Source organism: Babylonia areolata, chromosome 22, assembly GCF_041734735.1.
Source record: "Babylonia areolata isolate BAREFJ2019XMU chromosome 22, ASM4173473v1, whole genome shotgun sequence".
NCBI classification, from domain to species: domain Eukaryota; kingdom Metazoa; phylum Mollusca; class Gastropoda; order Neogastropoda; family Buccinidae; genus Babylonia; species Babylonia areolata.
Genome location: NC_134897.1, coordinates 33,047,133 through 33,071,538, shown reverse-complemented (window position 1 = coordinate 33,071,538; position 24,406 = coordinate 33,047,133). Strand labels below are relative to the sequence as shown.

General features: G+C 40.1%; 2 protein-coding genes across 6 annotated transcripts in view; one reads left to right on the top strand and one right to left on the bottom strand.

Moving 5' to 3' along the window:
* Positions 1-4,401, top strand: part of LOC143297221 (uncharacterized) — a 50,074-nt gene extending 45,673 nt beyond the window's left edge. For all 5 annotated transcript variants that reach the window (XM_076609443.1, XM_076609442.1, XM_076609441.1 and 2 more), the window contains 3 exons: positions 120-1,112; positions 1,581-1,646; positions 2,141-4,401. In XM_076609443.1, the coding sequence (XP_076465558.1) occupies positions 120-1,112; positions 1,581-1,646; positions 2,141-2,215 (1,134 nt within the window). In that variant the 3' untranslated portion in view covers positions 2,216-4,401. The remainder of the gene's footprint in view (positions 1-119; positions 1,113-1,580; positions 1,647-2,140) is intronic.
* A 144-nt stretch (positions 4,402-4,545) lies between these two features.
* Positions 4,546-24,406, bottom strand: part of LOC143297222 (uncharacterized) — a 21,550-nt gene continuing 1,689 nt past the window's right edge. The window contains exons 3-12 of the mRNA XM_076609444.1: positions 24,007-24,138; positions 22,622-22,784; positions 20,370-20,530; positions 19,284-19,317; positions 17,563-18,791; positions 16,229-16,365; positions 15,115-15,247; positions 14,008-14,198; positions 12,162-12,286; positions 4,546-5,521 (exon numbers count right to left, since the gene is read on the bottom strand). Of these exons, the coding sequence (XP_076465559.1) occupies positions 12,195-12,286; positions 14,008-14,198; positions 15,115-15,247; positions 16,229-16,365; positions 17,563-18,791; positions 19,284-19,317; positions 20,370-20,530; positions 22,622-22,784; positions 24,007-24,138 (2,272 nt within the window). The 3' untranslated portion in view covers positions 4,546-5,521; positions 12,162-12,194. The remainder of the gene's footprint in view (positions 5,522-12,161; positions 12,287-14,007; positions 14,199-15,114; positions 15,248-16,228; positions 16,366-17,562; positions 18,792-19,283; positions 19,318-20,369; positions 20,531-22,621; positions 22,785-24,006; positions 24,139-24,406) is intronic.

Genomic DNA, 24,406 nt, shown 5'->3' with positions numbered 1-24,406 from the left:
GACCTTTTCACTTTCCACTGTGACCAATAAATGCAGGGTGTTGCATTTGTTCTAACAGCATGGCAGAGGCATTGAAGAGACAAACAGGGAAAGAGACATTGCCATGTGTGTGTGTGCAGGCCTTGGTGGCGCAGAACGAAGCCCTAACCCAAGAGTGCGCCCAGCTGGAGCTGGACTACAACGAACTTATGAAAGAGAAAGAAGGCCTGGAGGCTGGCATGCAGCAGCAGACCGAGGGTGACCTCCCCTCTGAAGCGTCCCCCGAGGTGATGGCGCTGAGGGAGGAGCGTGACCTGCTGATGGCTGAGCGGGACCAGCTGGAACTGACCATCCAGGAACTGTCGCGGGAAAATGCTGGGCTGGAGGAGGAGCTGGACACCATTCGTGCCCGACTCAAGGACAAGGGTGGGAACACGGCCGTCGAGGCTGCGAAGCTGGAGGAGAAGGTGAAGGAGCTGTCCAAGGAGAATGCGGAGCTGGAGGAGGAGCTGGCCAACACTCAGGACCACATTGCCAGCCTGGAGGCCAAACTGGAGGCTGCGACCATGGCCACGGGTGATGACGGTGATGTGGAAATGTGGAAGGCCAGCGTCACCCAGTTGGAGACCACGGTGTCTGAACTGTCCCGGGAGAACGCCAGTCTGGAAGAGGAGTTGGAAAGTGTCAAAGCTCAGCTGGACCGTTCACAGGAGGCGCTGGAGAACCGTCTGTTGTTGGAGGGGATCACCAACCCCGCAGCCAATGCCACCATCGCCACACTGCAGCAAGAGAAACAGTCCATGGCTGAGGAGCTTGAGCGGCTGCAGCAACGCGTGTCCCAGTCATCGTCAATCAACGGGGAAGTTGAAGCATCGGCTGCTTCCCCTATGCTGAACAACAACGTGAAGGAGAAGGGTCAGTTGCTACAGACTATTGGCCACCTGCAGCTGGAGAACTCCAGGCTGCAGGAGGAAATGGACAGAGCACAGGCAAAACTTGCCACAATGAAAGAGGATGTGGGTCAGAAAGGGGCAGTGTCTGTGAATGGCACCATGGGAGAGCAAGAGAGGATATCACGGATGGATGTACAACATTTCAAGGAACAAGTTACTCAACTACAGCAGCAGTTAACAGTAAGTCACAATCATTGTCAGATGCTGAAGCTATCAGAATAGCTATTTCCTAAGTGTAGTTTTACAGATCGGCAGACAGGTGTGTGTGTGTGTGCTATTTGTGTATTTCTATGAGGTAGAGTTGGGGAATATTTATAAAAGCGAGGAATAATTTAAACTTTTTGTTACAAGTTATCTTCTTTCACTTGCAAGAAGAAAATCATAATAATATAAAATCCAGACTATAGTTGTTTGAAATTGTGCCAAGTGATTGGTCTTATTGTTCACTGTGCAGGATGACTTTTTTTTTTTTGTAGAAGACGTGTACACTGGTAAGGTATATGGTAAGGTATGTGCATTACTGGTAAGGTATGTGCATTTTTTGTTTAAAAAAAAATGCACTACCAGTCCATGTTCACCATTGAATTCTGATGTCAGTAAACCCATGTGTTAGTTCTGATAGTGACTGGTGTGTTGTGTGTTTGACAGGATTTGGAGGAGCTTCATAAAGACACCATCAACACCTACAGAACTCACCTGTTGAGTGCTGTGCAGGTGAAACACTTTGCCCATCTTTTTTTGGGTGGGGTGGGGGGAGTTCATTTTTTATCTTGCTTTGTGTAATACACACTATCCATAGTTCAATGTTTTTATTTGCTGTGGTCTGGTCATTGTCTGCTGTGTGGATTCTTTATGTGAATGATCATAATGTAAGTTCCACATTTCAAACCATTCCCTATTATTCAGATTTATTTAGCAGTTATAAAGAAAATTTTGATGTTTAGCGTAATATGAGCAAATACCACAGACAAATCATTAAAGTGCTGGATCTGATGTTAAAATTCTGCTTGGACATGGATGTATTTTACTCGCACACACACATACATGCATACACGCACATTTGTACACGCATGTTTGCATGTAGTGTTAATGAGGTGACATATTCATTTTTATATGCATACTTAAAAGTATAAAAGATAAGTTTTCCCATACACTCTTCAGTCAAAAGAATGTAAAATGATATGAACTCATGTATGTGTGTGGTGCAGGGTCACATGGATCCGGAGGTGAAGGAGGCCCTGCACAACATCATAGAGATGAGGAGCATGGAACAGTTCTGTTGATCCTCTCCCCACCACCCGTCACTGTTGGCTCCACCTGCCTGCTTACCTCTGCCCCTCTGAGGAACATTCTGTCCTGCTCAGTCCCCTGTGTTCCCACACTCCAGATTACCTGTTCCGGTGGCTTCAAAGTGCTGGTCTTCCTCCCCTCTCATCCTCCCAGACTATTTCCTTTTTTTCTCTCAGGACATAAAGACGTCATTATTGCAACATAATGCCAGGACATTGTGTGCATTCAGAGCACTTTTTCCCCCACCGTTTCCAGTGATGGGAAGTATTTTTTGTGAAGTCAGTACATGTTTTGCTGGAACAAAGATTGTTTATGAGATGTTTGGAGAAAAAAACATAAGAATGTGAGTGGATGTGTTTGACTGGGGTCAAAGGGATGACAGCCAGATTACCAGGTTTGAGATTGTCAGCATAGTAAAGAGGGCAGAGACTGTCAGCAATCCCACTGAGATTTTCTCTCCACCAAAGCAGCCTGCTGGTTTCTGGTGAAGGAAAAGACACCAGGTGTCTAGATGACGTTGGTCTATAACAATCACTTTTGTATTTGACCAACAAAACAGAGTGGGACATGAGACCTGGTAGTGATTGATGTCATTGCCAGTACACTGTTCATATTGACTGGGGATGTTGGACATGGTTTCTTGGACACACCTCTGACCAAATATTGGGCCAACGTTGAACGATAGTCTTGTGGAGAAAGCCCTTGGCTGTCTACACAAACAGTGGTGTGAGAAAGGAAAGTTCTGGGAATCAACAGCATGGACAGCCAGGCAAGAAGGGGAACAACCCTGGTCCACACGCTATGAGCCAGAAACAAAGCTGTACCGACTGATGGATGATGGCAGCAGCAGCAACATTGTTTTCAATCACAGCATGGGCAAAGTTGTAGAAAGTCTGATCAGTTTGGGGAAGAATATAGTGCATCAAGCAGTCACAGTCATGTCGGAGTACTATCAATATTACCCATGTAACCAAATAGGAAGATGATGGGAGCAGTTCTGTAGATTAGCAGAAAATTGCACCTTACCAGTCATCTAAACATGTCAGCTGTTTTTTCCCTACATGTACTTTTTGAGTATCCAAACCGATGGTACAAAAGGAATTGTGTAGCGAGTTATGCAGTGATAACCATGTATTCGAGTCATACATTATGGGTGTTGTGGCTGATATTTTAGGCTAAGACCACCAACCATTTATTCCTATTATGTAATATATGTTAAAATATTTTAAGCTGTGAAGAATGTATGAATTGTATAATACAGATGTTAATGATTAGGCAGGAAGCTGCAGGAAACCAACACTGTTTATGGCTGTCAGTCTTTCCTTTGAATAAGGTAGACAAGGCTTCATTTCTTCCCAGATTGAAGTAGTATTATCCTGTTGCCTCTTGGAAAATAACGACAATTTGTCACAAGCGCAATGTATAACACAGTGCATCAATACTTATACTATTTCGCCCAATCAGTTGCAGCCAAAATGTACAGCCGTTTGGACTTGTATTCATTAGTAAAAAATAGGAAATCAGACTGGAGTCTCCTCTCCATTTTATTTCTGTACAGCAATTCTTTCAGTTCAACAAAAAGCAATACAGCTGCAGGAACTATCACTGATTTTCTTTGTGGTTTGCGGTGTTTATGTACTTGGCATATTGTTTGGTTCTTTGCTGTATATTGACATTAGTGGGTTCAGTTTTGTGAAACTCAACGTCATAATTTGTGTGCATCATGACTGATGAAGTTGGAGTCCTCAGATTTTGTACTGACCAAAGATTTAGTGGATTATCGAAGTGATACAAAGTTGCTTTTGTCAGAAATGGGTAATATTGAGAAGCATTACCTCACAAACGGATTGACCTTGGGACTTGTGATCAAAGTGACCAGCTGTCAATTCTGCGGTAGTGGGCTCCAGCTGTATGTCAGTCACCAAAGGGTCCCAACAGCATGGTGTTTAGTACTTTACTGGGACGTAGGTAAATTCAGAGATGAACTTTCACAGGTTAAATCTCATGGTCATTTTGTTTCTCATTTTCAAATCATCTGCTGTTCGTGTCTTCAGCTTTTGTTGTGGTAATAGGGAATATGTGCATAGTTGAACAGTTGTCTGATACACTGTATTACACTAATGGGCATTTGTTATGGAAATCAGTGCTTCTTGCATTTGAATCTCAGAATCATTCTTAAATCTTATTATTCAAACAAGAAATCAGTTGTTTTCAGGTGAAGTAATGTGTTGATTAATTTATGTAAAAAGAAAGATAATCAGAAGAAAATAAAAAGTGAAAGTTGTAATGGTGTATATATGATGGAAAGAAAGAAAAAAAAAGAGAAGTTTCTGTAGTATTTATTACAATGCATGAGCAGCAGAACAAATTTGGAAAAAGGGCAGCACTAGCCTATCTGCAAACTGGAGATTTCTTCGTGTCACCCCACGAAGAGAGTTCTGCCCCAACAAGTTGGGTTTGTGCAAGACACAAAACAATCCACTGTAGGTCCTACAGTGTGAGGTTCTGGCACTCGGGGCTTGCATCTCTGACAATGTTTTGCAAGGTTTTGTCCCTTACTCCAGTCTGGAGGCTTTGTAGGACAGCTCAGCAGTCAGTGAGGAAGACAGTGTGGTCTGACAATCTCTCTGGTCGAGGAGTTGGGCTGCAGCTAGTAGTGCAGATGCTTCGGCTTTGAAGTTTGTTGGGGTGACGCCAGTAGCAATGGAATTCCTCACTGAGCTGCCATCTGGGAATCGGATGAAGACACCACCTCCCCCATTACTGACAGCATTCTCAACAGAGCTGTCTGTGTATACACAATTCATTCCATGTGTCCCTACCCAGTGCTTCCAGGGTCAGCAGCTTCAGTTCAGCATCCAGGAACTGATCTTTGCTCTGAATGCCAGGGATGTCAAGGACAGCAGGGGGGACACTTAGTGACCAGTCTTCAAAGTCTTGCAGGGGTTCAACAGGTTGGTTCCTGTCAGGCAAGCACTGGCCATGGGTCTGGTGGAGGGCCCTGACGAGGTGGGTTGTGCTTGTGCTCTTCAGCCTATTCTTGGTTGGGGCCGTTTGAATATAGAGGGTGTGATGGAAGCCTTTCATCTTCTCACCCTGGTGAAGCACTCTCTCATCTCTTCTCTCTTCCAGAGACACGAGTCCAGCAGTCCCTGCCATAACGTTGATGGGTGTGGTCTTCATGCCACCTGTGATAAGGTGCAGACTGGCGTTCTGGATTTTGGCCAAGGGTTCTGTGCTAGACTGTACTGCTGTTGCCCAGGCGTTGGAGGTATACTCCATGTGGGGTCTGACTGCTCCTGTTTTAAACATTAAAAAAAAATTTTAAAGTGATATTTAAATAATGTGAAAAGTGTCAATACTGTTCTTACATGGAACAGGCAGTTTTCATAGGAATATATGAAACTTATGTGTAGTCCTGAACAGTCTCCTGTGTACAGATGTATCCTTTTAGCTGTAGGTATGTGGCAATGTGTCCCAATTGTAAACACTGAAACTCTTGAGCAAGTGAGGTAAGTCTGTTTAGGCAGGGAAGTGTTCAGCATTGGTCGATTTTTCTTAAGGTATGTATCTACCAACTACACAGTGCATTTAATTGTTTAATCATTTTTATTTTTAGTAATGATTTTTCTTCACTGACTGCAAGTCAAAGATTCCCTTTGTTACCAAAAAAAAAAAAAAGAAAAGAAAAAAGGTAATGAAATGTTTACTGTTAAGATTTTTCATTGTTCTACTCCGAAATCCAAGCATTATTTTAATGGACAGAATACAACAAAGTTGTTTTTGAGTGAATAGGATACTGGGTCTACATGAAATGCCATAACAGATGTTATGAGGGGAACATATAACAAGAACTTTTGTGTTAACAATTGTCTATGCAAATTGTACATTCCAACTAAGTGTAAGATTTAATTCCTTCCACAGTTATAATGCCTTTGTTGGACCTTGTGTCAAGCTGAAAAGGAGTCCTGATAAAACGTTTAGCTGTAGACATTTAGTGAATTTCTGTCTTGTGATATGCCTCTTGTATTGATAATCTGACACACTTTGTGATATTTTGTGGATGTCTGTGACTCCTGTATTGTTTCACTGCTTGTGCCTTTTTTTGTTTCTTGACAATGTAAAAGTTGGAATGTAATCATTTGGTCTTGGCTGTCCATGCATCTGTCTGTGGCAATTTCTCACCTGTGGCAAGTAGCACAACTAACAGGATGATAGGATGACAGATCTTTTCATTCAACCCTCTCTTAGTTCGATTCTGATCATAATGCTTGCCTGCCTTAACCTTCCTAAAAAAAGAAGAAAAAGAATTATGTATTTTTGATTTTATGTAGTATAATATAGATTGTTTCCTTGATAAACTGGTATTGATGTGGTTGTGATAGATCAATGGTTTTGTAACTGGTGTTGATAGAAGTTGCAGTATCAGCTACCTTGGAGTTGTCTGTCTCATCACCCCCCCCAACCCCACCCCCTCCACCTTTCAGCTTGACAAGATGCATGAAGAATGAAACAAGACACATTTTCAGTGACTGCCTTTTTTTCCTCCACCAATGCAAGTCTTGTTTAAACATGGGAATAGTTCAGCTGTTAACTGTTGGTTCACAGGTCCAGGAAACAAAAGCAAGTGAAGAAAAATTATGTTCAATATAATTACATATGAACTGAGTTTGTAGTATACAAGAAATAAGTTGTTTTCTTCATGTTTTGATGCCATAGACTGGAAAGCATGTGAAAATGATTAAAACTTCAGGTTAAATGAATACTGCATGATACAGATTTATTAACTTTGCTATTTTGTTGTTTTTCCCCCTATTTGATCAATTAAATCATGGTTCAGACTTTGTTTAATATCAAAATAATGTTTTAGATTTTCATTCAGCAAGGTATTTGGGGTAAAGGTTTTAATGTTTTTGCCATCAATTTTGATTTATATCTCGAAAAGAGGCAGTTCTGCTGAAATTGTCTGGCCGTCTTGTTCCATTTATAACATGCTTGGCAGTTACGCTGAAATTGTGTACCACTCTGGTTTCAGTTGTAACATGTTTGTCACATTGTGGATCATCCCTTGTTGTGCTTGATATTATTTTCCAGGACAGCTGCAGCCATTTTTTTTGTGTTTTTGTTTTGTTTAGGTGTGACATGTCCTATTCCAAGTGTCCCATAATTGGTAGCAAACAGGAACCCTCTTTCTGAATGAATTACAGTTTCAGTCTGGTAATCATCCGTATGTGTTCCGCTCTAAAAATGTGATCATCTGTTCATACCGACATCTTTTTTGTCATTCATCCATCCATTTGATGTGAAGCTCAGTTCCTAATGGATAGTGGATGTGTCCCAATAAACTGATAATATTTATGTAAATTTTTTATGCACATTTTATGTAAATTTCTGTGAAGATTTCATTTAAATCATTTTAACTTTATATTTTGCCTTTTTAGAAAATCTATTTACTCATGGCACAATGTTTCTGAAAATGGGAGTTCGTATTAATATTCCCAGTTTGGTTAAATATACTTACCATGTCAAACTGATGCAAACCAGGCCTATAAGTTTGCTCTTCTCAGCCAAAATTGATCGTGGCAACTCGGTATCACCAACATCTGGCCATTGGGCCACTGTCTGCTAGCCAATAAAATGCCGTTTCCGGCAGTAGGTAAACAATCATTCTCAATAGCCGCAATTTTTCAGGTAAGTGACATTATCGATTTCCTCTGTCTCTTCTCTCCAGTCTTCAAATGTTCACTTCAATTTGAGACGGCTGAGCAAGTGAATTTTGTAGCTCCGTGCAATTTGTAAAAGGTTGCAAGTTTGCATTCATGCATCGTGGGGTCATGATCCTCACTGTAAATAGCTGTCATGTAATCTTTCTTTTAAAAACAAATGTGTCAAAGTAAATATATTAAGGGAAATTTCTTTGAAGCGTCTTATCAGTGTTAAATGTATTTTGCTATGTTTTACATTGTGTATGAATCCTAGTGCACATACTGATACTGTCTCCACTTTATCCTCGAGACTGTGTGGACCTGGGCGACTTATTTGTATTAGTTTCCAGGAGTGTTTTCTTACCACAAATGTTAATTCAGTGGCATAATGGCAGCAAAAGGCAGCCTGCTAAGAATAACATTTGAATTTCTTTGCGACTCTAGTGTGATATTCATTGCTGTGCTACTTTTCTGGTTCATCTTTTTTTTTTTATCTCAAAATTATTGATCAGCTTTGGTCAAAATTCTAAAGTGGACAGTTTGGTCTTGATCAAATTAGTGGTTCAGGCGCAGGGCAGGGCAGGTTAAAGTTTTAATGGGTTTAGATAATAATAATAATTCATTACCAATTCTTTAAGTTATTGTCCAGAAAATTGAGACCGGTGTGCTTTCTTTTTTTTTGGGTACAATGTCTTCTGACAGAAATGTAATCGGGGGCATATCTTACCATTAGAAAACTATGAACAGTATGTATATCCCTCAATACATAACTGAGAAAATTAATCAATGATTCAAAATGGTTGATATGTTAAGGCATTCTGGGTGTATATATATTGCTACGCAAGTCATGTTCCTTTAAAGTGGACTGAGCATGCTTAATGGGAAGGTTATTTGTTCTGTTAATGGTGTGATTCAAAGATGGTGGGTTGTTAAGTGATTTCATCAATATGTGATTAATTTTTTCATCATTCTGAGCTTTTCTCAAATCTGCTAACGCATATCCACCAATCAATTGTAAACTTGTTTTGGTCTTGTTTTCACTGAAGGGACTGCAGCTAGTGCTGCGTGTGTGCCCATTTCACTGCTTGTGCAATCACCTGGTCCATACAGACTGACATGACTGCACAAGCACAATACCTGTGCTGAACTTTTCTACAAGATTGGTACTGCAGTAGTGTTAAGAGTAGCAGATGACCAGTTTCTCGGCACTCCCTTGAAAGCACTCCTGCTTTTGGCTGTGCTCTGCAGATGCTGTGCTTAGTAACCAGACAATGTCTGGCTCGTGTTACCAGTGCAGTAATGTCAGATTTATCATCTGTGTTGGAATGAAAGGATTTGGTGCTTGGCAGAGTATACATCTCAGTTTATTCTCCTTTCCTCACATTGTCTTGCCAAAATGTGCTTAATGTACAAAAGCGTGTAAGTTAGTTACGGATGTTCAGTGCATGTTGGAAGAGGCTTACTACTTAAACAGTTGTTGTTGTATTGTCCATGCCTGGTGATTAGAGCTTTCCATTGTATGCCACTTATCGTTGTGTGCTTGATTTGTGACGAATATAAAGTCGGTTCATTGTTTCAAGAAACACGAATGTTGCTTGAACTGATGATACATGTCAAGTAGGCCAAGAGTGTTCATCTCAACATGCATATGCATTACATGACTTACAACCCTCACTCCTGGGCTGAACAGAACCTTCACTGTAGTGGTCATGCTGGGCGAAAGTGGTTGTGACACCTTCGTTCTGGTGTCCCTAAACTGTTCCTTCAGTGTGTCATATTTGGCCAAAATCGGTGAACAAAACTGGCATTAGTTAGCCAGGGTCAAGGTGACGCATTCCCCTGACAATCCTTCTAGCCTCTTTTTCTGTCAAACATCTCCCAAGGGCATGTGGATGCAGTATGATAGAGCATGTAACTCTAGAACTTGGAAAAATGATGTTCACGAACTGTTTTGAGGGTAACATGATGCACTTGCATCTAGCATGTCAGATGAACACTTTTGGCCCTGGTTACAGTGTACAGGCAGTGAATATTGTCATGGTTCAAACCACACACCCCATTTCCTTGAAATAACCAACTTTTCATGCATAGAAATAAAGAGATTGCTGGCAAATGTTAATCAGGCTAATGTACATCCTCAGTAGGCTGTGTCCATGTGTATGATGGTGTTCAAAGCATGTCCTGCTGGAACAACACAACAGCAGAACCACAGGTTTCTGCATCATTGTATTTTGTCGGTCAGGGAGCAATTGATAAAAACTTTGTGTGTGAGATCCACACAGATCATTATCTGCATACTTTAATCACTAGCCAGACAAAGCTGATAGAAACTATAATTTATACATATCAGTGTTGGCATAGTTTTGTTTTGTATAGAAAGCATGTCTCATTTTGTGCCTTTTCCCCCCACTTCTCTGCTTTTTTTAAGAAGATAACAGCAGAATGAATAGCGAATAAATGTATCAAATGCTTGTGAGCAAGTAAGTGCCGTTTCTTTACATATATATGTATGAGATATTGATGCATACCCAAAATCATTTTCTTAAATTTGGAATTTTCAATGCTCATGAGAGTACACAATGTAAACATGGGATGAATAAATTATTTACTTTTCTTAAATCGGCTGGCTGGACTTGACTTATGTGAATCTGGTTTATTCTTTGTTCACTCCAAACATTAGATTAGAATTCAAAAGTTGAAATTGCTAGTTTAACAGATGTGCTACACTGAATCTGCATTCACTTCTGGAACTATTTGTTATTTTTTGCAAAATATTTACCAACCTCTAAATAAAAAAATCATGAAAATTACACAAATAGTTCCGAAAGTCAAAGGATTAATAAACACTGAACACAACCACTCAAACATATCCACACGCCCCCTCCTACCTGACATCCACAAACAGCTATCACACAATCTTGCAACGCAAAAACTCACTATAAACAATATTTTGGCTTGAAGCTTTCATCTGGAGGGTTTCACAAAAGATGAAAATCCCAAAATGAAGGTTTCAAACTAAAATATTGGATTTTTTTTTCTATACCTACTTCTGACTAGACATGACCCTGCCCCCTTCCTGTTGATGTACCTGATAGCATGTAATCATTATCAGGACAACTGGAATCCCTTCAGCTGATCAACATTAATTTTTTTATCATGTTTTTGAAGTTGTTATTGTCGACATTGTGCAGAAAATCAAACAAAATTCTTGCCAACTCTTCTGTATTGTACGTTCTGGCACCTATGTTGACACGCTCAATGGTTTTTCACTTTATAAAATGCAAAAAAACGCATCAAAAATTGAGACAAATCTTGCCAAGAAATTGCTTCAAACACTCATCAAGGCAGTTACCATCTGCAAGGGAGGTAAGTGTGTGCAAATGAGTGGCTGGACACATTATGCAGTTACCCCTAAACCGCAGATATATCCGCTGTCAGAAGTAAAAGGCCTTTTGACATTTACATTTAAAAAAAAAAAAAAAAAAAAAAAAATTTTCAAAACCTCACTGACGAAAAGAAGTTTACTGCTGGTACTACTGGTACTAGGAAATTTTATATTTTGTGCCTAACTCATTATGTTACTGATCAGTTTGGATGTTTTCAGTTCATGAATTCTAGCATTTCTATATGGCAATTCTATTTCTTACTCATACAAATAGGTCGTCTGTGGGGAAAGTCAGGGAAGCTAATCTGCTGTACTGAGAGTAGAAAACCTGACAATGATTTTGATAGTGATGATGAAGGTTTTGCTGACTGACCTCTACAACGGTGAGCACAGTACACATTTTTTCTTTTTTCAGTATCTAGTGACATACTTTGAAATATTTTCAAAATATTTGGAAGCATCTGATGAAAATTGTTTCAAAAAGTTAAGAGATAGTAAACTTTCTGAGTGTAATTTGTATATCTGGGTCATTTTGTGAAAGTGTGCTGAATTTTTCAAATATGGCCAAAATATCCTGTCACAGCAAAATGACTTCATTTAACTTTGTCTCCATAGAGTTAACTGAAGTGATACTGTAAGAAGATTTGCCACCAAACCATTTTTGCAACAAATGATTTTTCATACTCACAACTTTACCAAATTAAAATGTGGCAGGTTGTACTGATTGACACATGCAGCTTTGGTACCTGCATCCATACTTTACAGAACATCTACATGCATTCACATATGTGTGCCCCTCCCCTTGCATCCCTCCTACACATAACAAAGCAATTTGCAATGGCTCCTTACCTTCATGTACAAACACCCTGGCTAAGGATAGGATCACAAAGTTGTCTGTGGTTTACAGGCCAGCAGAGCAAAGTTCCTGGGAGACAAAGTGCTGTCAAACACAGGTACAGCCACACTTGAAATACCTGAAACATACCCACAGAAAAAAAAAAAAACTCACTGAAAAAACCTAGCTAATTCTCACTGGATGTGTCTACCAACTGAAACAAAGAGTGGGAAGATGCTCACTGTGAATTAACAATGACAGGGATGATTTTCTGTTTGGCACAAACAACTGGAAATCTCTGCGGAAGGGAACAACACACACTGTGTTAGCATGAATAACAAGAAGCTGGACTGAAGCCAACATGTCTTGAGAACTACAAAATGGACAATCACAGAATTGTACATCAAATTATATAACTAATTCCATTACAAATAAAACTTCTGTTTGTCATTTTGTATTGAGCCGTAACAAAATCTTGTGAGGGGTCTGAAATCTTCCATAGCTGCAACTAATTTCAGAACATAATGAATGCAGGCAACAACCAATCAACTCTTCCAGCACTGAAAATTACTTCGTAAAGAAGCTAGCAAAAGGAGAATTCATAATAATAAAATGTTAAAATATGTTTCTTAAAAATGATAAATTCTTTTAAAAACTGAAACAATGTAAGTGTACAGGAGGTCTGGGGAACTTTGGATAACAATCTTAACCCTTCAATTACAACCAGAGACCATTGAATTCTGAGGCAGAAAACCACATTCATGCCTCATGTGACTGCAATTTGGTGCACTGTGGATTTCTGCTTTAGCAATAGCAGAGAACAATCCTGTGCAATATCCACATTTCTTCTCCTGTACTTTTCCATTTACAAGACTGGAAAAGTTGTAAATTGGTTAATATTATTATTAATATAAGTACTCTACATTTCTTCCTCTCCACTCTGACTGCCTTGTTTACATCTCTTGACAGGGGAAGAAATGTAGAGTATATATTACAATGTTATTTAACATTTTTATGTTTTTTTCTGTCTTCAGAACAAAACTGAATGGAACGAGCACGGGGGAAGAAATGTGGATACTGCCAATGATCTTATCACCCCTGCCAGAGAGCTTAATCATAATTCTAAGGTGTTAATCACAACAGGGGAAAATAAATCACAAATCACTGACTTCCCAAAGATGTCCCTGAATGGAGTGATGTAAAGAACAGACTTTTGAGAACATAAGAAAATATACAATGAAAACAAAATACTGACAACTCATAGATTAACTCTTAAATATTTTCTCTTTGCACTCTGAGCTACCTAATGATCCTAAAGGATGCAAAGGAAGTAAGTATGTAAAGACAAGGAAACAAACCATCATGCTCCTATCACATTATCACATGATAAAAATGTATCCAGACACACACACACTATATGTGTGTGTGTGTGTGTGTGTGTGTGTGTGTGTGTGCATGGCTTCTGTATGTCAATGGCAAGCCTGAACAAAAAAAATAACATGCCTCAGTAATTTACAAATGACTGTTTCAGAACAAACATGCCAAGGATTAAGTCCCTTTTTTGTTTTCAACTTAAGTAAAAGGAAGTCCACTGCTTTGCAGTGACAGATAAACACACACATATTACCACACATGTCTGAAGTAAGCACTGAGTATGCTGATCCCACATCTCCATTACCTCCAGAAACCTGTAGAGAAATAATTCCTGTTATTTATTCTTTTACTTCACCAACTGGATTCATTCAGACTGCCACTCCACTGTGTTCAAATTAAAATGATACACTGAAGAAACAAAAAATCAAGCAGTGATTTTTTTTTTTTTTTTTCTTTAAGTGCCCATCACAGAACTGTCCCACTCACCTTGTTCATACATGAACAACATACGATCCAGGAGCAAAGCTGTCTCCACCAGTGGAGCCAGACTGAGACGAAGTGTGTAGAACGCCACCACACGGCGCCAGTGAGTCGTCATGGACTCTGCCGTCGCCATGACGTCATGGGGAACTTCAGAGACACTGATTCCCAACCGCTGCAGACACTGGCCAGCATACCTGTACAAACACAGGTCACATTTTGAGAGGAAAAAAAGGACCATGTTTCCCTACCAACACCTCAGGGAATAGTACAGCCTGACCTTAGCGAGAAGCTGGACATATGTAAGTGTGTTCAAATTCTGTTATGTTCCTCATTCAATCTGAAGAAACTATTCTGAACAAAGCCATTTCCCTGTCTTGTCCCTTATCTTGAACTGTTTTCTTCTGAACAAAGCTGTTTCCATCTTGTTTCTCATCTTAAGAAACTATTTTCTTTTCAAGTGGCTTTTTCGAGCAAAGTCGTTTCTTTTCATGGAACCATTTTACTCTCTCACTGAAGCCAGGCGCATGTTGCCAGTTGCCTAGGAAGCCACAATATGAGGTATATAAAGAGCTAATGGCTGGTCAGTATTACAGGCTTGGACTTTGCAAGTTAACTCATTTCTTTTGTCAAGGCTCACTCGGTTTCTGACAGACACATCTTGCAGACAAAAGGACAAAAAATTGTACACTATCACCTGATACACTTTGTTTCAAATACAAACTAAGTTTAACCACAGTTATCTCCTTTGACAAGAAAAATTCCTCATGTCTAAAAGAACTGAAAAGGTAATATGTATATATTTTCTTTATTAAAAAAAAAAGAAAAGAAAAGAAAAAGGTTAAAAAAAAAAAAAGAAAAAAAGTTGAACCATAGCTCTGGCACAACAGATCAAGTAAAATTCATACCACTCTGTCCCTGTGTGTGTGTGTGTGTGTGTGTGTGCACATTTGTGTGTATGTGTGTGCGTATCTATATGTGGGTGTGCGGGTGTGGGTGTGTGGATGAGTGCGCGCGTGCATGTTGACACACTGGCGTACATACATCATACGCATGAGCAGTAAAGCATCCATTTCTGAGAATGGCCACAGTACAGTAACACCTAAGACCTACTGAGGAAAAGGGATCTCTGCTCCCTTTTTGACGATGAGACGCGCTGCTCCGGGAACAAAGTCGGGTCGAATGCTGGTCACCACATACTGCAAGGCTGCACGGTAACTGTGGATCTTCAGGTGGGGAGGATTATCTGCAACACACACGCTGCTGTCAGGTGTTCGTCACAACTGCATACAGCATACAGCACGGTTCTTAAGGGAGGTTCAGGGGTCAGGGGTGGGTGGGTGGGGTTTGGGGGGGCGGAGGGTGTTGGAGGGGTGGAAGTAATGTGGTGGGAGGGGAGTGGTGGACAACACAGTACTGTCTTTGCTTTTGTCTTTTTCAATAATCGGTACTGCATGTCAGAAAAAAATATCAATGATGTATGGTACGGTATGAAATTATTAATTAATCGCAACATATATTTCTCATTGTGAAATATTCAATTAAGTACCTCCTGGCAGTATTTGTTCTTGTGACTTTCGGGCAGCTCTTCTCTGCAGTATTTCTCACACAACAGTCAGATAGTATTGTTGTGTATCAAGTTCAAGTAGCTCTTCCATCTTTAAACTGTAGTTTCTCTCCCTGGCAGCATCTCCCCTTAACAATATGCACCCTGCACCTGAGCATTGATCCGACGTCAAAATCTGACTCATTGAAACGGTTTTCACTTTCCTACACATGCGTAAACCACAAAGAAAGGGAATTAACTTCCACAATATTTCTGGATGTGTCCACACGTAATTGGGACGAAAACCAATATATTTTTCTGCATTTTTTTCCGCGTCAATACAGTATGGAAGCCTGGCAGGGCTGTAAACTTCCCATGGTGGAATGAGTTAAGATATATATATATATATATATCTGTATTGTTTCTCAACAAAGTCTCGAAATGATATAGCGTCACTGTTTGTTTTCTACCTCCTCCCAACCCCAGCCTGCATTTATTTTTGTTGTTTACTGTTAGTAACACTGAGTGTTAAATTGTAAACGCTTTTGAACAATGACGGAAATCAAAAATGAATTCATGAAAAGACATGTAAATTTGTACGTTATTTTCAATATCACAATTAAACAAATAAAAAAAATCTAAAATGTGTCCCCGTCAATGAAGCTGATGGAAAATCCTCACCAAGCAATCTCTGTGCGTAAGCATCGGCAAAGTGACAAGCCATTTCTCTCGCTTCATACGTCAAAGGATGGGCTGACAGGCTCTGCACAAACTGACTCATGGGATATCCTTTTTCACAGTGCGCTTCGTCGTCTTCACTGAAAGCACATTTGTGTCAATTAATGTCAAGAAAAACTGAGCAATCAAAGTGGTTTCAACAACAGTCAGTGCTCTAAAAGAGACAGGTACTTATTACAATGTTCAACAAAAACAGACAAGTAGAATGAACAGTGATTCAAATCTCAAATTTTTTTTTTTTTTTTTTAAAGAAGAAATGAAGAAAACTACCAATGTGTGTATATTATGTCCTTTCATGCATACAACTGGGTTCTGTCCTAAATCAACTGCCATTATGATTAAGGGATGTTATTCAAGGACAAATAATCATAACATGAATACAAAGGCACTTAAGAGGCTAAACAAAAAGCACCTTCTACCCATAATTTACATTGTAATTGTGTAAATATAACATGTTGTAATGCATTGTATCATACCTTTTTCAAAATACTGTTATTCAGGACGAACAGAGATGCCAACCCCTGTCAAGTGTTTGTAGGAACAATCAGGAAATTTGGTAGGAATATTCTGAATTTGGTAGGAACACTTGCACTCTGAGCCACATCAGTAAACGGGCACAGACGCTGTTTGACTGAGACAACTTCATTTAGCCATGTTCTCTCTTGCTTGAGCAAACGATTAAGATGATTTGTCCACTCAATGCTGTTTCAAAGTAAACATGCACACGATTAGCTGAGCATCATCACATGAGACCAACGGTAATAGTGACTGCCCTGGCCTTGTGATCGATAAGTCTAGAGCGTCTGGGTAATGTGACAACAGAAAAGCATGTGATCATGCTATGTAGTTGAAAATGAACTTCTGGGAACAATTTTGACACTGGTGTAATGTCAGAACAAACTGCGATAGACATTTGAAGGTAACAAAATACAGTGAAATCTTAACAGTTGACATCTCTGGATGAAAGATCAAGATCCAAATAATCACTGCTTTTATTTTGTCTTGTGTAAGACTAGATCAAGATATTTTAGTTTTATTCTATGTGATATAATGTTTGGAACAAGACAGTGATCTAGACCATTGCCAACCCTTCAACACAAGTGGCAATAAGGTAATGAGTAATAAAATCATATTTTGTAAACCGCGTACTTTTCACTCACAAAAAGATTGATGACAAAGTATTCCTGAACACACACACTGACAAGGCACACATACAAGCACACAATACACACATATCTAGCCTGCATGAAACAACATGTCCACACACACAAACATACCTGTGAGCAGAAAGCTTCATGTAACAGCAGCCCACAGACACCAGAGCCGACACAGCAGGACAGTTGACAAATACACGGAGCAGTGTGGCCGTTAGATCTCCACATGCATGCAGACCTGCCAACACCATCCCCCTCCTCCCCTTTCCTGCACCCCCCTCACCACCACTGCACTGACCTTCAGTCACCAAGGAATCCTCAACATTCTGTGCAAGGTCTTTCCTACCATTTTCATTTTCATCACAGGCACTTTCCTTATGCTCACTTGGTTCTCGACACTTGTTTGCTGCAGAAAGCATTTTTCTGTTTCCACACGAAACAGAATCATGTTCAGTGCCGGAAGGTAATTCAACATTCTGAGCCAGCACCTCTTTCTGTTCACTTTCTGCAGATTTCATTTCAATGTTATGACCTGACATGGAATGCCTGTGTACATTTTCTACACTTTGTCTTTCTCTGCTGTGTTGATTTTGAGTGAGTGATATTTTGTTGCTGTGCTCTGAGGGACTTTGGTCCATCTGAGACTGTTCTTCACTGCCTTCCGTCGTATGACTGAGTAAGATTTTCCTTTCACAGTCTGAAAGATCTGTTTTCCTATCATCATTCAAACTATCTGTCATCAGACTCTTGTTCTCAGAAGAACTTTTGTTGGAGTGAATAATGTCAGCTTGATCTGTCCGTTTCCATTCAGCATTTTCACTGCCTGTCATGACACCACAGCTGCCGGAGAGTTGTGAGTTCCAGCCCTCATTGTGCCCTGAACTCCCTCCCTCTCTGTCACCTGTCCAACAACTCTGAAATCCCCAGTCCTGTCTGCTGACCTTGGCATCTGTTTCTCCCGAACTGACGGACACTGAAGGAACAGCAGCCTTGGAGCCCACATGTGACACACTCTGGTCTCTGGACACTGCAGATAAAACGTTTGAACAAGACCAAGAAGCTGCAGTCTCTTGCTTCTCTTCACACTGTTTAACACTGCTGGAGTCTCCACAGTCCATGGACACATCACCACCACCACTGCCTGACTTCAGACAGCTTTGTGTGGAGTTGTGAGAAGAGAGGGTGACTTGGGTACCTGGAGAGGGGGGCGTGTCGCAGCCTCTCTGCAGCACCAGAGCCAGGAAGTCCTCGGTGCTGATGTTGGGCTCCACTCGGCACACCACGTGGTTCGGCAGGTCGGTGGGGGTTGCGTACGTCGGTGCCCTTTCCTGTGGGTCACTAGGCTCCCTTCGCTGCAACATATCTGCATACATGAGAATGGTTACTTGTATACAGAGCGCTGAAAACAATGACTTGTCACTGTTTACAGTAACTCATAACTGTTAAACAGCAGGTAGACAAAGCCAGTCTCAAACACCATTCAAAACCATCCAGACAGGCAATCAAACATGCCTGCAAAAAAAAAGTTAAAAAAGAAAAAAAAATCACCACTACAAACAGTAAACATGTTCAGAAGAAAAAGGAAATTTGATTCATGATGGAATAAATTATGATATTTAAACTAACAACTTTCAAAGGTACTGTAACTGTATAGCATTTTATTATTTTTAATTTTAACATAAAATAAATTAATAAAAAGAAAACCAACAGGCAGATCATAGAGCACTCACAAATACTCAACACACAAAGGCACACACACACACACACACACACACACACACACACACACAGCCACTCAGGCACAAATATGCAGACCCATGCATGCATACATTTAATCTACTGACCTTCAGCTTTTTTTGGATGTCTTTCTTCAACTCTCTGAAACAGACACAATACAAATTATGATTAATCATCACAGCTAAATCAACGCTTTCATAATACAGTATATAAAATCCACCCTTCATCACTGCAGGTGCAAAGTGAGAATCAGCCCCTTTAATTCTAAGTTGACAAAATACAACTTTGCACAGGACAGGAATCAGACTCCCAGCCGGAGTCTGCACTAGTGGGTCACGGTAAAGTGTGTGTAGTGAAATCTAAGTTGACAAAATACAACAGCGCCTTGTTATGCAAGACTAAATTATCAGGAAATTGTAAAGTCACACTGTATGCAACTGCTGTAGACTGCTGTTCTTTTGCTGACATGACTGTTTTGTTCAAAAACAGACATAGGATATGACTTCTCCCCAATAGAAACATTTACGCATTCATCCACCCTTATATGTGTTTAATATGTCTTTTTTCTTAACGTTTTTTCAATTCGAAGATTACATAGCACAAGGAACAAAAACACACATTTGACAAATAATACGTTTACAATTAATGATTAATAAACATTAACAATAGCATGGTAAAAAAAACAACAAAAACTAAAAACCCCAACAGCAACAACAAAAACTCAGTAATACACACTAATTATCATTTTGTCTAGAACTGGTTCCAGTAAGTAACAGATGTACATATACATTCCATGTGAAAAATTTCGACGCACATGTCATGAACATGCATATCATCCACATAATCATTTGCTATCCTTGTCATGAGTATGACTGTTCCCATAAAAATGAGGAGTGTTTTACATTGTAGTCAAAGTACAGAACTCTTATGCCCCAAAATATATGTTTCCGTACACTCACCAAAAAGTGTGGCGGTATTCAAGAACAATTTCATATCACTACAAAATATCTTACAAAACCCAAACACTGTTATAATTTTTGGGGTTTTTTTTGTGGTCTTCCAACAGCAGCAGTACTTCAAAACACAAACACTTTTCTATTACAAAGCCCCCTTTTTTTTTTCTTTTTTAAAATAGTTTTTGTTGTTGTTGTTCCCAACACATAAATCAATTCCTCACAAGATGAAAGACACACCTGTCAAACTCACTGGCCTTAGGGGCGTGACCTCCCGCCGCCTCCACAGTGGTGACCTTGAGGCCGTGAGCGAAGGTGAGGAGACGAGAGAGGTGACCCAAGCCTGCCCCGACGTCCACCACATGGTCACTGCCCGACACCTGTGTCACCAGCTGGACCACCTGTACACAGGCCACAGAGAAACCAGGTGTCAGTCTGAATGGATGATTTTTTTTTTAACAATTCAGGAGGAAGGTGGCAGAATGGTTAAGATGCTTACAGAGATGCCAACCCCTGTCAAGTGTCTGTAGGAACAATCAGGGAACTTACAGAGATGCCAACCCCTGTCAAGTGTTTGTATGAACAATCAGGGAAACGTAGGAACATTTTGAATTTGGTAGGAATATTTTGAATTTGGTAGGAATTTTGAATTTGGTAGGAACATTTTGAATTTGGTAGGAACACTCAGACGTTTGGCGAAATTTCTGTTCCCGCCACTGCTTCTCTACAGCTGAGACATCTGTAGCACTGTGTCGCTTCCCTGGTCTTTGTTCGTCCTGTTTTTCACAATCAGAATCCATGGCTGACTTCTCTGCTTTGAGCCACTTGTCCTTTCCTTGCACTCCACCTGGCACAGATGCTGTTTGACTGAGATGCCACTTCATTTAGCCACATTCTCTCTTGTTTGGGCAAAGGGTTAACTTTGTTAAGCTCATTGGTCCACTAAATGCTGTTTCAATGTAAACAAGCACACAATTAGCTGAGCATCATCACATGAGACCAAGGTTAGTAGTGACTGCCCTGGCTTCTTGATCAGTAAGTCTAGAGCATCTGGGTAATGCTACGACAGGAAAGCATGTGACCATGTTATGTGGTCGAAAATGAACTCGTTGGAACAATTCTGCCGTTGGTGTAACGTCAGAACAAACTGCGACTGAGCGTAACAAAATACAAAATATGGTGAAATCTGAACAGTTGGCAACTATGCACAGGCCACAGTGAAACTGGGTGTCTGTCTGAATGGACGTTTTTTTTAACAATTAACTCTTTCATTGCCACAGGTGACTTCAGTTGACCAGACAGTGTACCACCATAGGTTACTTCCATCGACATCAAAGGGTCATATTAACCAGACCATTTTTCACATTTTAACAACGCTTCAGCTGCAGCTAGTTTCCCTGCCAACAGAACAACCACTAACCTTTGCCCCCTGACCCAGTTTGAAGTGAACAAGTCCACTGTTGTTTTGACATGAACTAAAGCCTGCGACTGAGAGCATCCTATCTAAAATATTTGGTGCTGGGGGGTGATTTCCACACAGAAACTTGGTGGTGACATAGTTAAGGAGGAAGGTGGCAGACTCGTTATTAAGATGATTATCTGCCAATGCAGTATCCATGAGGGTCTTGGTTCGAATCCCATGTCTCGCCCTTTCCCCCAAGTTTGACCAGAAAATCAAAATGAACATCTAGTCATTCAGATGACATGATAAACTGAGGTCCCGTGTGCAGCATGCACTTGGCACACTGAAAAATAACTCAACGCAACAAAAATGTTGTCCTCTGGCAAAATTCTGTAGAACTCCACTCTGATAGGTACATAAATATGTATGCATGCACTCAAGGTCTGATAAGTACAATGGGTTATGCTGCTGGTCAGGCATCTGTCTAACACATGTGGCGTTGCAGATACATACAGATTTGTCCGAATGCACTGATACTTCTTTCAGAAACAGAAACTGACTGATTGATATGGACACTAATAATACTAATACTATCCTTAGAAGCTCTGAGCACTTATAGAGTCATTTGCACAACAGACTGGCTACCCGGGTAGAGCCGACTGAAAGCTGCCTTTTGATGCTCATTAATCATTTCTTGTGTCATTCATTCAGGCTTCTGTCAAGCACACAAATAAACACACACACTTGTATGCTTTGGTAAACAGATTCTTCAGTTATTTGGTCAGGCAGTCAATTGACCGGCTGTATGTATGTTCATTTACTTTTTCTTTTTGCTGACTTTGTGTGTGTCTGTGTGTGGAGGGGAGGGAGGGTTACACCGATTTATCAACAAGAAAGGGGCTACAGGTAATAAAGGAATAATTACCAGTAGGAAAAAAGGATTCATTATTTCCTACATACATCCTAATTCACACACCTTATACACGTCATAATTCATCACACACGCACCAGAAACAAGATCATAAAGCACAGAATTAAAAAAACAAACAAACCAAACAAACGAAAAATAAGCACCATCAGATGCACCCACCTTCCCAAGCTGTCGTATCTCATGCTGCTTCTTGGGTTTGACATGTTTCCTGAAGATGTGTTCCATCTCCATCAGCTGTCCGTTCTTAAAGCCCAGTGTTCTGTCTGTATGTGTACAAGATGCATTTTCTGGCAGCTGGTCCGCCGATGGGTCTGGTGGTGCTCTGAAAACACCACATTGCTTTCGTCAGTTTCTTTTCTTTTCTTTATTTGCTCATTGTAAATGAACTGTTGGTCATTAATAAGCATGTCTATCATTCATTCTAAGCCAAGTATCATGTATAACACATATTTCTCATTTATTTATCTCTTCATTGGTTCTACACTGTTGTCGCTAGTTTGCATATATCCGTCATATTAATCCAAGTATTATGTATATTTCTATCTAATCATTTCTTCATTATTTCCACACTGTTGTCATTAATTAGCATGTCCATTATTTTAAGCCAAGTATCATGTATAAAACTTTCTCATTTATTCACTTCTTAGCTAATAATGTTTTGAGGTCTTTTATGAGTTTTAATCACAGTATGTACTTTCTGTGCACGGTTGCTCTGGCGCTGATCCAGACTAAATGTTGCCCCCACCCAATAGTGGATACTGCTTCCAAATGCTTCCAACAACACCACCCCCTTCCCCACAATCCTTCACACAATGAAACTGCTTCATACCGAAACATGAAAAAATAATGAGGCTAGGATTCGTAGGAAAGTAAATGATTAACAAACAACAAAAAATGGTAACTCTCTCCATACAAAAAGTGCACAACTTCAACTCCCAAGTCCATGCTACTTATGCTACCCATTCAGCTATCACACAGGTAAATATAAGATTCATTTGGAACAAACACAAGACACTTCCTCAAAAAGGAAGCTCCGGGCTTGTCCTTATACCAATCATTTAATGTGTAAACACAAATTAGCTTTTTAAGTCAAGACCAGCAGAGCCTTTTTATCCTGAGTATGACAGAAACTCAATTCTAGCTGTTTCAAACTTCTAGCTGTGAAGACATATCACATACTTAGTATACGTATATGTATCAGGGCAGGATATAGGACTTTGAGTAAGGTTTTCCTGCTGTCCTGGTTATCTATAACTATGGTGTACTGTGACATGTTCCAAATAAAATACTGTGTAAACCAAATCCAAGCATGGGGGTGAGAGGGAAGTTGGGGAAATCAAAACTGGTGTCACCATGAAAGCTGGGCAGAAGAGACTGCAGAACTGGGACAACTGTTTTTTCTCCTCTATTTGATGACAAATAATGATGAGGATGATGATTCTGCTGCTTTGGAAGGACATTCAGGTTTGGAACTGAGACCAAAACAGTCACAGGTGATGTAAATTCATACACAACAAATAAACCCGAAGGGTTCTCTGACAGACCTGAATTCACAGCTGTTCAGTGTCTGTGATACAGTGGCTGCAACACATGGATCGTCCATGTCCACAAAGCTACGACTCATTGCGCGACGCTCTGTGAACGCCTTTAGTGCCAGCAGCGACAGTGGACCCACACTGAAACAGTGAAACAAAAATTACATGTATTGCAAACTGTATGGTAACATTTTCACAGTTGATTGTTTTTTCTGTAGTAATACTACTCAATACTCTGCTCTCACACCATTCACTTTCAAACACTAGAACTGTTTGAAAGGTTATTAGTTTAACTAATTTTCAGTTTTTCTAGCTCACAACATCCACAGTTAAGGCCCACCTCTAGAGATATATAAAAATTTGTAATTATGAAATTTGATGTCTAAATAAAAATTTTCTATCCGAAAAA